Source organism: Balaenoptera ricei, chromosome 2 (genome assembly GCF_028023285.1).
Source record: "Balaenoptera ricei isolate mBalRic1 chromosome 2, mBalRic1.hap2, whole genome shotgun sequence".
In the NCBI taxonomy this organism is placed as follows: Eukaryota; Metazoa; Chordata; class Mammalia; order Artiodactyla; family Balaenopteridae; genus Balaenoptera; species Balaenoptera ricei.
The window spans coordinates 19,072,351-19,086,445 of NC_082640.1; the positions used below are offsets into that span (position 1 = coordinate 19,072,351).

General features: G+C 37.8%; 1 protein-coding gene across 1 annotated transcript in view; it reads left to right on the forward strand.

Annotated features, from left to right (window-relative positions):
• Nucleotides 1-14,095, forward strand: part of APBB1IP (amyloid beta precursor protein binding family B member 1 interacting protein) — a 101,192-nt gene that overhangs the window by 36,697 nt on the left and 50,400 nt on the right. The window contains exons 2-4 of the mRNA XM_059915309.1: nt 7,073-7,144; nt 9,355-9,442; nt 12,798-13,090. Coding sequence (XP_059771292.1) covers nt 7,073-7,144; nt 9,355-9,442; nt 12,798-13,090 — 453 coding nt within the window. The remainder of the gene's footprint in view (nt 1-7,072; nt 7,145-9,354; nt 9,443-12,797; nt 13,091-14,095) is intronic.

Genomic DNA, 14,095 nt, shown 5'->3' on the forward strand with positions numbered 1-14,095 from the left:
CAACAAAATTTATCTGTATAAATACCAGTATTTACTCACTTGGAAAGTACTAAAAAAAAGTGAACTATTGCTATAATGAGTGATGTTCCAGAGACCTGTAGCTGTGATAACAGCTTGGAAACAGACTCTCTGTTTATTTGCCCTGGTAGTTAAAGGAAACGTGGGATTTGGTGACCTCCAAGGACTGTCCAGCCCCGGAATGTCACGTCTTTGCATGCAGGGCAACAAACTCCACGTCTAGGGCACAGGAGGTGGAATGACAGTGACTAATGACTTCTTCCCACTAGTCTGGGAGGTTACCTACGCTCTCTGTGTTTTCAACAAAGCACTTTTAAACCTAAAGATGAGCAAGAGCTAATCCTTACTTAATAAGAGCTCCCAGTTGGGAAAGAAGTTCTAACACAGTAACAAAAAGAGCGCGATCCAGTATGACGGATGCTATTATTGAGTGCTTACACTAAGTACTGTATGCTATTTTATTTAAATGTCACAACAATCCTATGAATTACATATTAATCTCTTCATTTTACAGATGAGGAAGCAAACCCAGGGAGGTTACATGCCTTATCAAGGTTGTTGTTTTTGGGGCCTGGTTTTACTGATAGGGTTACCAAGAACAGTGGACAGCACATCTCTCTGTCACGTATGAAGACATCCATGAAAGCTGGATTCCAAATGATCAGTAGGGTTTTATGAAGGCTAAGTGCCCTGAGGAGGATGTTATTTAAAGGGAGTAGCATATACCAAGACAAAGAGAATGTTTAAAAGCCTGGTCGGACAATGTCAAGGGCCCTGATGGGTAAGAGTTGAATCCTGAAAAGTAGGTTGGGGCAAATTACGAAGGACTTTGAAAGACATAACTGAGACTTGAACTGTCCCCACTTCATCATGATCTGTCACGGAGGATTTTCAAACAGGAGGCTGGCGCATTCAAATTTCTATTTCAAATTCGAAGTGATGGTGATGGGGCTTGATGGGGGATCCAGGAGCCTGCAGGCTGGATGAGCTGATGAGGGCCTCAACAGTAAGGATGGAGGAAAGGAAGCTCTCTGTGGGGGAAACCAGCAGGATTTTTTTGACTGGGTGGAAAAATGGGAAGAGTCAGGGACTATGCCAGGGTTTCTAAATTAGACTAATACATGAATAATGACCAAGAGCCAAGTTAGGGCATGTAGGAGGAGAATGCACCAGAGGGGGAAGAATGATGGAAAGGACTGTAGACTATTGAACGGGCTGTTTTAGGCGAGCCACTCAGATAAAATGAAGTCTGCCCTGGCTCAGGTCCAAAGTCATGGCTGGAATTGCTCGTGCAAATGGCAATGAAACCTGCATCCAAACTGAGTTAAATAGTTGAGGTTAACTTGGCCATAGATATAAACAGGTGTCCTGGTAAGCATATATATATCAGAGTACTTAGGGTAGACTTTTTTCCTGCTCTCTGGGGATATAACTGACATATTAAGTTTAAGGCGTACAACATAATGATGTGATATATGTATATATTGTGAAACGATCACCACAAGTTGAATTGACATATCCATCACCTGGCGTAGTCACAATGTTTTCTCTTATGGACAGATTTTTTAAATATGTGTATTTAAAGTTTATATATGAAATTTACATATGTGGAGAAGAAAAACTATCTGAAGATAAAAACTGAGACTTAGAAGCTTGATTGAGCCTTGTGGAAAGACTGAGAATTTGGGAAAATTGTCCTGTCATTTAAGGAATCTGAGGCAGAATTTCAGCCTGGATGTACAGCCTCAACCACCCACCCCTCTCCTATCCACTCTCCACACCCTCCAAAAAAAAAAAAAACCAGCAAAATCTGTCTGATAAAGAACTATTCCAAATTTTTTTTTTATTTTAATTAATTTATTTTTTTTGGCTGCATCAGGTCTTAGTTGTGGCATGTGGGGTCTTCGCTGAGGCATGCAGATCTTCCGTTGCAGCGCGGGCTTCTCTCTAGTTGTGGCATGTGGGTTTTCTCTCTAGTTGTGGCACCCCGGGTCCAGAGTGCGTGGGCTCTGTAGTTTGCAGCATGCAGGCTCAGTAGTTGTGGTGCGCGGGCTTTAGTTGCCCTGAGGCAGGTGGGATCTTCGTTCCCCAACCAGGGATCGAACCCGCATCCCCTGCACTGGAAGGCAGATTCTTTACCACTGGACCATCAGGGAAGTCCCTCCAAATTTTTTAAATCAACGGTTTATTGTTCTTCCCAAGACACAAAAGGAATTCAGAAATGACATACTTACAAAAAAGATGTTAATTCCACCCAGTTGCGATGTGCACATTGCTTGTTTTGCAATCCATTGCTTCACTACGGCTTCTCCACCCCTGCTCTTGGGGCTGTTAACCCGTACAACACTTTGAGTGCTCAGGGCTGGGTGTTTTCTTGCTCGGTTTCTCTCTTTTTAATCCTGATTTTGACCTTCAGGAAATACCGAACATACAAATAGACACAGCCCTATTTTCTCGTGCATGTGTATGTGTATAGGCACTATATATATCCTCGGGACTCTTGTTCTGTCCATAAGGTTTTCTTGGGGAAGATAAATATGTAAGATGATTTGAATGTACACATTAATACACATTTATGTTAATAGCCCTTAACTAAATGTTTTATTATTTTCACCAAGGATACAACTCTTTTAAACTGTGATCCATTCAGTAAGATATTTACTTATGACAGGATTTACAGAATAATTTTGGTGTTGATTCCTTTAAATAATTCAATATCAACAGACTCTGGGGAAAAGGAATGAAAGGGCAGGGGGAAAGATTTTTACCAGATGAACGCAGGGAGAGTCAGCAGAGGTCAAAAGAAGATACTGCTGTTTCAGGTTATTTCCATGTTAGGTGTATGATTCACTCTGGCAAGTCCTCAACCCGTTCTGTTTTTTGGGTTTTTTTTAATTTAATTTTTACTTTATACTGGAATATAGTTGGTTTACAATATCGTATTAGTTTCAGGTGTACAGCAAAGTGATTCAGTTATACATATACATATCTCCATTTCTTTTCCCATTTAGGTTACTACAGAGTACTGAGTAGAGTTCCCTGTGCTATACAGTAGGTCCTTGTTGATTATCTGTTTTATATATAGTGGTGTTTATATGCCTCACCCCATTCTGTATCAGTGGTGTATACAGGCTGAGAAGCTAAGGTCTTTGGGCTCAGTGGATATTTCTGACCCGTCGATGCCACATTTCCTTTCAAGACTTCATTCTTCATCATTTGGCGCTTTTCCAAATGTAATGGTTTAAGAGAAAGCATCAAGGATAAGATTCTTATTACTAGCATCATCTTTGGTTCCTTTGAGTTTATTTTAACACTGACTGGCAGTTTTGAGGTCAGCAAATAAACCTGTTTTTTTCCGCTCTGAAAGGATTACTTTTCTCTCATGAAAAACTTTGAAATATGTTAACACTAGTACTTACTCTTAACTTTCCCTGTTAGTAATAATTCATCTGAAGGATTCCTTTATTTTGTCACATTATTGTACTGCGTAATATTCTAAAGAAAATAAATTCACATGGGCAGTTCTGGAATTTTATAGTTTTTTTCTGCTAATTTCCTCTTATTAAAGTAATGAGTGAATTATAAGATTTTGAAACCAGATTAATTTTTGAAGGGACACTTTTTGAAACCATGAGTACGTTGTTCACTTAAATATTTTCTTTCCTCTATTTTGTAGGTAATTTGAAGAAGGGAGAGTATGATTCAGATACTTTGTAAGCAACTGGGAGGGGATTAAAACCATATGTGAATGGATCCTAGCATTGATTTCCCTCCCCAGCCAGAGGCAGGGCCCACCTGCATCTCTTTTTCCTTCTCTGACTATGATAAACACTAAACCCAACAATCCACATAGAATGGGATGAACTTCTTCCATCGTTTCTTCACTGATGCTGTTTGAATCCTTCCTACCTCTTAGATCTACACACATAGACCCACACCTGCAGTGTCTGCCTTACCTGTCACTTCTGTACCTGAGTGCTCATCTGCCTACCTTGTGTGGTTTGACCCTGAGCACTCACTGAATGGCTTCATCAGACTCAAACACGTGCCTCCCTGTCCCATGTGTATGTTCACCTGATTCTTTCAGGTGTGTCTGCTACTTAGAAGTGGGCTTGTCCCATCGTATCATAGACTTCTTTTGTTTGAATGAAGTCCCCTTCCTGGCCCTTCCTGGTCAACCCAGTTTTGTAGCTTCCCCATGCTCCTGCAAGATACCTCCTCCACTGGAAGCCAGATAGGAGGTTCTGGAAAATTAACAATCATAGCAATTCAAATATTCTCCCTCCAATATAAAACATGCACAACTGAAAACTTGAAATGACTATTGAATGTACTCAGGAACTATAGCTCAGAGAGGCTTTTGTGTTTCACTGGAGAGAGAGCCTGGAAGGAGAGCAAAGAAAGAGTTATTGTGGGGAGCAGGAAATTCAGATGGAAAATACTCTCAATCCTCATCTCATCTTCAGTGAAGGTGGTAAAGTTGTACAGGGAAAAAATAGTTGTTCCTTCTTAAAATTGGGAGGGGGGAAAATATATGATGGGAAAATTAAGCCAGAAGATTTCCTAAGTGATGTAAAGTGAAGATAACTATTGAAGATAATATGGGAAGATTGAACACTAGCTTTGCAGGGTGGATATTTGGAGGATATGCACTGATTCACTCCAGATGGTTTTTACAGCCCTCATTCCTTCTGATTTCTCAGTGTCAGTGCCATTCTGGGTGTTTACTGTTAATATCAACCCAGCTTATAGGTCAGTTCTTGGCACATGGTTAAGTGCTAGATAAAGGCGTTCATCATCATCACCACCACATCTCTGTACTTTCAAGAATTGGGTTTTTTAAAAACTATTCAGGTCAGTTTTAAGTAAGCAGAGTCAGTATGAGAAAGGTCTTTTATATACACATTTTATAAAGAGAGAACCCCTGATTAGCTAAAGCTATTAAATATGAAAAAGTATTACTGCTCGAGTATTAGTTTGAAGTTATGGTAAAGGGAGAACTGTAAGTTTTCAAGATGATTTATTCAAGGAAAGATAGATCTGACTTTGCCTATTTTAGCCAAATAATTTTTTTTATTGAAGTATGGTTGCTGTACGATATTATATAAGTTACAGGTGTACAATATAGTGATTGACAATTTTTAAAGGTTATACTCCATTTGTAGTTATTATAAAAATTAGCTATATTCCCTGTGTTGTACAATTTATCCTTGTAGCTTATTTTATACCTAATGGTTTGTATTTCTTAATCCCCTACCCCTATATTGCCCCTCCCCCTTACCTCTCCCCACTGGTAACCACTAGTTTGTTCTCTGTATCTGTGAGTCTGCTTCTTTTTTGTTTTATTCACTAGTTTCTTGTATTTTTCAGATTCCACATATAAGTGATATCATACAGTATTTGTCTTTCTCCGTCTGACTTATTTCAGTTAACATAATGCCCTCCAAGTCCATCCATGTCACTGCAAAGGTCAAAATTGCATTCTTTTTTATGGCTGAGTAGTATTCCATTGTATATATGTACCAGATCTTCTTTATCCATTCATCTGTTGATGGACACATAGGTTGCTTCCAAATCTTTGCAATTCAAATAATTTACTTTATTTTATTTATTTTGGCTGTGTTGGGTCTTCGTTGCTGCACGCAGGCTTCCTCTAGTTGCAGCAAGCAGAGGCTGCTCTTCATTGCGGTGTGCAGGCTTCTCATTGTGGTGGCTTCTCTTGTTGCGGAGCACGGGCTCTAGGCTCGTGGGCTTCAGTAGTTGTGGTGCACGTGCTTAGTTGCTCTGCAGCATGTGGGATCTTCTCGGACCAGGGATCAAACCCATGTCCCCTGCATTGGCAGGTGGATTCTTAACCACTGTGTCACCAAGGAAGTCCCAAATAATTTATTTTAAATGCAAACACACACGTGTGTGTGCAGAGATAATAGTATTATGGTTATGGTAAAAAAACAACAACAACAACCTTTTAGTGCTACATGTATCTGCATAAAAAAGATTAGTCATGAGTTGATCATTGTTAAAGCTGGACACTGGGTACATAAAAATCATTATATTATTCTCTTTACTTTTGTATATATTTAGAAGTTTCCATATAAAATGATTAAAACATAAACACACACATACATACATATAAATATTGTTTGTCTTAAATAATACATGCTGCAACCACCAGACTTCTTAGCTTGAGCTGTAATTGGTACTAATCTTCTAGTGTTTTAGAGCATTTGGGACCCTAAGAAATTATCTGCGGCAAACTCCTCATCTTACAGATGAAGCAGTTGAGTCCCTTTGCTAAACAACACATTACTAATTACTAATTAAGCCTCATAATCATGTCTCCTAATGTCCTAACCCAGCCTTGCCAACCACGTCAGGAGGAGAGCGACTGGTTACACCTCCCAGGGCGTCCCCACCCCACTTTATGGAAACACTTTTTCTCTCTTGGACAGTTCTTTCACTTGGTTTAAGTAGAAAAAGATTATAATGTAAAGTTTGTTTTATTTCCATCTCTCATTACTTGATTGTGTGGCCATTTTAGTTCTAAGTGTTTGTCACCCTAATATTTCCAAATAAATGTGCCAAAAGCTGCTGTTTCAGAGATAACTTTGTAAAGCAAGGAATCATTTGGTAAATAATCTTACCGCTGACATATCATTTTTGTGTAGGTTTTTAAATGGAAATGAAGTTCTACGTGACTCTGATGCCGTCACCTGTGGCCTGAGGTTCTCTCCTTTTCCAATCAGGGTGTCCTACGGTGATGTGAATTCCTGAATGTGTCCACTTTGTCCCCTTGGCCCCAAAGAGACTAGTTCCATCTGGAAAAAGAGTCCAATTGTTGGTCTGAGACAGTTACTAGGGTTCCGTTCAATCTTGGACCAAGCAAACTGCAGAGAGGTCAGGCATGGAATTTCAGGGTGAAATGCACCTCCCTCTCTACAACCTTCTCTTCTTGACTTACTTGCCTGTCTTGGGGAAAAGAAAGAGATGGGACAGTTATCCGGGGATCAGACTTTTATTAGATTGTTTATAACTGGATTTCTTCCTTTTTCAGATGGGTGAGTCAAACGAAGATATAGACCAAATGTTCAGCAATTTGCTGGGAGAGATGGATCTCCTGACCCAGGTAAATTCCCTTCCTTAACTTTCAAATGAGAAAAAAATGGGATTAAATGGATGTAGGCGAAGGGTATATAGTTGTCCATTGTACTATTTTTTCACCTTCTTGTTTGACATTTTTCAAAGTAAAAAACATTAAAAGAAAAAAATGGGGTTACAGAATTTGATTTTAATATGACAAGAGAGCTATCTTTTTAAAAAGACTGGAAATTGACAATATTATATATTCCTGATGTAACAGTGGTGGGGGAGAAAATAAACCTTTTTTCCCGTTTATAACCTTCTGAGTTCAGTTAATTGAATACCTGGATCACACATACATTCTGTTATGGCAATTTTCATGCTCATCGTGTTCAAATATTTAGCCAGTGGAGGAATTTTCCCCAAGCAAAGCTTCCACAACCACTACCACTAAACAATTTCCCCTGCAGTTACCTTTATATAAAGACTAGTCAGCTCATCGCTTTCTGCATAAAGCACTAAAATAAGAATCATCCAGTATTCCTCAATATGATAGGGATCTTAAAGTTTTCTACAAAGTAAATGAAGAATAATCTATGTTTTTTAAAGTATTTATTTTAGGAAAAATAAATCACTGTTAGCATCTACTTTATATTCCGTATAACATTCAAGAAGGTTTAAATTCTATGAAAGAAGAGACAAAATGTGAGACAACAGGCTTAGAGAAAAGGGTGCTGACTAATAACCAGGGAGTGTTAGGATGGAAGCCACATTTCTATAAATCAGAGGACCTTTTTCCTCCCATGAAGGGGGAGGGTTTAATGAACATCTGTGGTCTCTCTGTCCATTCACTCACTTCTGCTCCATAGAGGAATGATTATTCTGATTGGTCAGAGTCTGGGATTTTCATAGTTGAGTATTGTTACTCTAATTCAAGAGTAAGAAGAGGGCCCCTTAGAGTGTCTTGGATCTGCCTTCACTGAAGGCCTTTCTGGGTTTTGATCTTTCTTTATTGCACTCAGGTGAGTGGGGTCACAGGGTTTCCTTGGCTAAAACTGTGATTGAAGGAGTTCCTTCCTAAAACCGGTTTCCTCTCGCTCCTTTCCCTCTCTCTGTATTTTACTCAAAGCCTGTTATGTTACACATTCATGCATTCATGTTTTGTTAGAGAACTACTTCTAATTTCTGTAAGTAGCCTAGTAAATTATATTCCTGGGAAAAAAATGAGTTGGCAACCCTAATTGTGATGTTATACTTCCCAGTTATAGCATTTAAAAACCAACTAGTTAATGAATTTTTTTATACTTTCTTTCACTAAATTTTTTTTCTGGTATTTGCCCCGTAGTTTCTCCATCAACTTCCTCCTTTCTCGGCAATTTTTGCAAGCTCATTCTGGTTTTTAGAATGAATTCTGGAGTTGCAGTCAGTTTTCCCTACATTTTATCCTTGATTCTAACTTGCTTGGGTTCATTATTTTTTTAACTTCTTCTTGATTAATGGCCTTTTTTTTTCCTACGTATAACTGATGATATCTCATTAATTTATTCTCAAACCTATAATGATTGGTTTCCTTCAGAAATTTAAGACATGAACAAGGATGTTACTTACCAAATGAAATTAACATCAAAGAATGTACTCATTGTCATGAAAACATTCATGTTTAAGAACAGGTGAAATCACTTCTCAAACTATGGATGTAAAAATATTTTTAAATATTAGCTTTTAAATCATACAAGCAGTCACTTTATCAATTAGAAAATAATGTTATTTACAAAATTACTAACTTACTTACTGTGTCTTAATTCCTTTTTAACAAGTTTTATTAAATAAGAGTAACAGCATTAACATTTTACTGTGTAATAACAGATTGCATCCTGAAACAGCTCTTATCTTCAAGTGACTAAACAATTCCTTTCTTTGATGTCATAGCTTAAATCCTTATGAATTGTATGTAGTATATGTGTCACAGTGCTTCATTCCCGGAAATTTTTTGTTGTCTCTAAAACTGAACAACCTCATTCTCATCATTTGACCTGTTTTGTTTCAAGATGTACCTTCTAGAATAATTTTTAACTTGTCATTTTCTGTAGGAAAAAAAATCACCTAAAGCATGTTCAAGTAAGAATACAGTTTTTAGAGAATATATTTAAAGAGAACATGTATAAGCAGCAAATGATTCTTTACTTAATGATTAAATTGTACTTCAAAAATATTAGTATCATGAATAACTTTGGGGGATGGGATCTGTTTTCACAGAGTTTAGGAGTCGACACTCTCCCTCCTCCAGAACCTAAACCGCCCAGAGCTGAATTTAACTACAGTGTGGGGTTTAAGGATTTAAACGGTGAGTATCATTTCTTTTCTTAAGTAATTTGAAATGATAACAACGACTAAAATCTGTACACAACTGTAATCTGAAAACAAAATTTAAGGAACTTGGACATCATGACAAGTATAATTTTTAAAGTCCTGGATTTCATTCAGATTGAGTGCTGCTGTGTTTGGATTGAATTGAGAGGCTAAGAAGATATTTTTGCCTATAATGAAAAGGAACACTATCCTGTATTTGCTGAAAGTCTCAAAGCTTTCTAATTTTTTTTTTTTTAAAACAGAGAGTTTCTTCTTACTCCTAAGCCATTATAGTAATAAGGTACAGTAGTATAAGAAAATATTAATAAGGAAATGTCCCTTCGAGGATATTAATGAACTGCCCATTTCATAATGATTGAGAATATATGAATAGATGCTTCAAAATATATTTTAATTAATATATATTTAATATGTAATATAGTATATTTGCTCTATTTGACATTTTAGTCTCCTGAAGTTTGTCATATTTTATTAACAAAAATCTCTCTTCCTACTTAGTGCATTGACAATCTTTAGCCCATGTGCTACTCAAATTACAATGAATCTTGAAGTAATTGCTTCCAAATTAATGAGAATTCACTGCAACTCTTGGAAAAGATTTTCCAAAGACTTGCAGTGCCAAAAGAATAAAAAACAAAATAATAGAGAAACCCAGTTACAGAAATCCAGAGTTCCAAGTTTTATTTCCATCACTCACTGGGTTCCTTTGTTTCTGTCATTTTCAGTAATTTTTGGATTAAACCCTTAAGGTTCCAATACTTGTATCTTGATAAATTATAGTACATCTCTTCTGATTTCCTCTTTTTCCCACCCTCTTTTCTATTTTCCGTATAAACTTATTATTTCTGTCAGTCGTTTCCATTGCAACATGGAATGATGGTAACATTCATGAAGTCTCAGAAAACCAACACACTTTTGTAAAATTATGATGTTAATAGAGAACATATACTTGCACATATGAACAATGCAGATTTGCCTGACACACTTATAACAGCTGAATAATCAGTTCAGTTAAAATTAAAATTTAATCAGTAATTTAGTTGTAGTAAGCTCAACTAATGCTTTCGAAGCACTTACTACCTAGTATCAAAAAATTACTGAAAATGTCAGAAACCAAGAAACCCAGCAATATATAAGCATAGTCATGTTAAAAGACAGTAACCAGAAACTCGTGTCATTAAGGAGACAAGACCATAAAAAGTACTGATATGTACTGAAAATTAAATTTGTTGGGAATTACAATAGGAATAGATTTTTTTTTTTACTGTCTTCCCTTAAAACATTGCTTAAAATGAGTCAAAAAATATTTCACCCAAAGTTATTTGGAGAGTTAACGATAAACTTCTGAACAGAATCCCCAATTCCTTATCACTCAATCCCATACCAATATGTTGAGGATTATAATTTGCTTTGGAAATTGTTACTATATGTGTTACTGTGGGAATTTTGTCCCTAAAATTTTTATAAAGGATTAAAATCATTTGCTGTGTGTCTACAGTCACAATGTAATTGATAACCCTAGAAAATTAGGAATATGCTTCATTAGTTCTACACATACTTTCTCTGAGATTTTTTAAATTTCATTTAATTTTATGAAAAGTTATATGCAAAACAGCGGTGGCTTAGAAGGAAAATGCTTTTTACCCAGTTAAGAGATCCAAACTTCAGTCCAAGTGCTGTACATAGAACTATTAGCATTAATGTAATATGCTACATGGTGTTTATGCTGATGATGTTTGGCAATAAATGATCTCACCATGCTTTCTGCTCATTTGTTCCTGAGAGGGCTTCATTTCCCCTGCCCGCATTTCCTCAGTACAGTTCAAGCTGCACACAGCAGCTAGAATTCTCCTCCTTGTGATCACTTCCACCTTGCCCATACTTTGTTCATCACACTCACCATCCGGTGACTGCCTGATGGACAAAGTGCTGTAGCAACGTGACTCACGGCCACGGCTCCCTGTATGCCACGTGGTCTAATCAGCGTTCAGGATCCCAGGTCTTATCTCCACAGTAATCTCTCACATGGAAGAAATTCCAGTGAAAATCATCCTCCCTCACCCTCACTCTGAAAATTCGGGTATGCCCTTTCCTTTAAGAGTTAACTCCCAGCTCACTGTCTTATGAAGTCTTTACCACTTAATCCCAATTTAAAAAAAAATTTTTTTTCATTCCTTAACCCCCTTGGAGCTTTATTTCCTGCTATTGAATATTTATCATTAACTGCTCTTTTTGTGATGTGAGAGTTCCTATAGTTGGATGGTGTGCCCACAGAAACTCTGCCCTCACCCCAAGTCTCAAGGCATATTAAATAAATCCCAGTTGGTGGAGACCTACTTTCTTCCAAGTATATTTATCAGTGGTGCTCTGTCTGCCCTCCAAAGACCTGGGGAGAATTTTCCAGCCTCTCCCCTCCCCTACTTTCTAAAACTCTAAGATCTTGCACCAGAATGTACAAGAATTCTCTACTTAGGCATTTAATCAGGTGCTTGGAGTTGACTTTATAGCTGACCTGTGAGGTCCCAATGTTGGGAAGACATTTTCCCCATTTTTTTTCTTTTCTCTTCTTTCTTTTTCTTTTCTTTTTTTTTTTTTTGGAGGGAAGGGGTTTTTTAGCTTTATTGAGGTTTTTTAAAATTAATTAATTAATTTTTTTGGCTGTGTTGGGTCCTCATTGCTGTGCACGGGCTTTCTTTAGTTGCGATGAGCGGGGGCTACTCTTCGTTGCAGTGCGTGGGCTTCTTATTGCGGTGGCTTCTCTTGTTGCAGAGCACGGGCTCTAGGTGCGCAGGCTTCAGTAATTGTGGCGCATGGGCTTAGTTGCTCTGCAGCACGTGGGATCTTCCCGGACCAGGGATCAAACCCGTGTCCCCTGCATTGACAGGCGGATTCTTAACCATTGCACCACCAGGGAAGTCTCAATTGAGGTTTAATTGACAAAATTGTAAGATATCTAAAGTGTACAGTGTGATGATTTGGTGTGCATATACATTGTGAAAGGATTCCCCCCATCAAGTTAGTTAACACATCCATCACCTCACCTATTTACTTCTTTTTTTTTTTTAGTGAGAACATTTAAGTTCTACTCTTTCAGCAAATTTCAATTATACCATACAGTGTTATCAACTGTAGTCATCATGTTATACTTAGATCCTCAGACCTTACTCGCCTTATAACTGAAAGTTCATACCCTTTTACCAACCTCTTCCTATTTCCCCCACCCCAGCCCCTTGCAACCAGTACTCAAATGTACTCTTTAAAATGACCTTCATTAAGTTTTTCTAGGTGCAAATCGTTGTCTTGACCATTAACATGATTTTCCCTATCAGAGTCCTTAAATGCACTGGAAGACCAAGATTTAGATGCTCTCATGGCGGATCTGGTAGCAGACATAAGAGAAGCTGAGCAGAGGACAATCCAGGCCCAGAAGGAGTCCTCTCAGAGCCGACCTCATTCAGCATCTCTGGATGTACCAAGTTTCAGTGGTGCAGCCTCTCTTGGTTACGCAGCAAATGTTGCTGCACCGAGTATTAGCCAATATGAGGATGACTTACCTCCTCCACCAGCTGATCCCATGTTAGACCTTCCTTTGCCACCACCCGCTCCTGAACCTCTCTCTCAGGTAAGTCCGTGGGGTCAGGACTCTTGACCTCTGCCACCCAAGATCTCTGACCTTCTCCAGAGTGGCGGTTACATTCAAGTTTGTACGCCCAGAGCTCTGAGACTCTAAAAAACAAGGATCCCAGATGTGTTCATTGCAAAGCCAGAGTCTCCATAAAAGGACAAATTGGTGTGTATAAAGAACATATTAGGGCCATATTCAGGAATTGTTGTAGTTTGGCTAAAATCTATATTTGTATGCAGCTTTCCCTGATAATACTCAACCTTTTGGGGTCATGTTTTATTAACTTGGTATGAACTGTGGAAGTGATTTATACATTTCTGTGTCCCTGGTCCTAGTCCAGTACATAAAGAATAGAAGGCATTCCTTACATATTTTGGAATTGAACTAAATGGAATTTTGCTGAATTTGGCAGCCGTATTCAGTAGGGCAAAGATGTCTATGTATCACATGTAAGGTCATAGTTGGGAGGGGCGTTACGGGGTGGGTAGGTGATGAGTGCTTGATATTAATAGATTTCTGGGAAGTTCATACTGTCATTACGTGGGACGTTAACTCATATCTCTCATCCATGCAAGAAGAGCGCTTTAAGGATTTTTCTTAGAGTAAGCCACTTTTAAAATATTTTAGAGTAAGAACCTAGCTCTATTTCCTGTGGCTTCTGCATTCGTTGTACTGGGTGATGATCAGTATTCATAAATACGACCCTAGTAACCCTGAGAGTCCCTACAATGCCTTTTGAATGAACAAATATGAAATATAAATCAAATATTAAATCCTACTCATTGCTCTATTGTGTGATTATTGTATAAAAATTATTTGAAAATTGGTGATCCATATAGAACAGAGGCTCTTTTTCCCCCAATTTTATTGAGATATAATTGACATATAGTATTGTACAGGTTTAAGGCATACATGATGATCAGATACACATATATTGAGAAATGATTACCATAGAGAGGTTAGTTAACACCTTCATCACCTCATATAATTACCTTTTTGTTG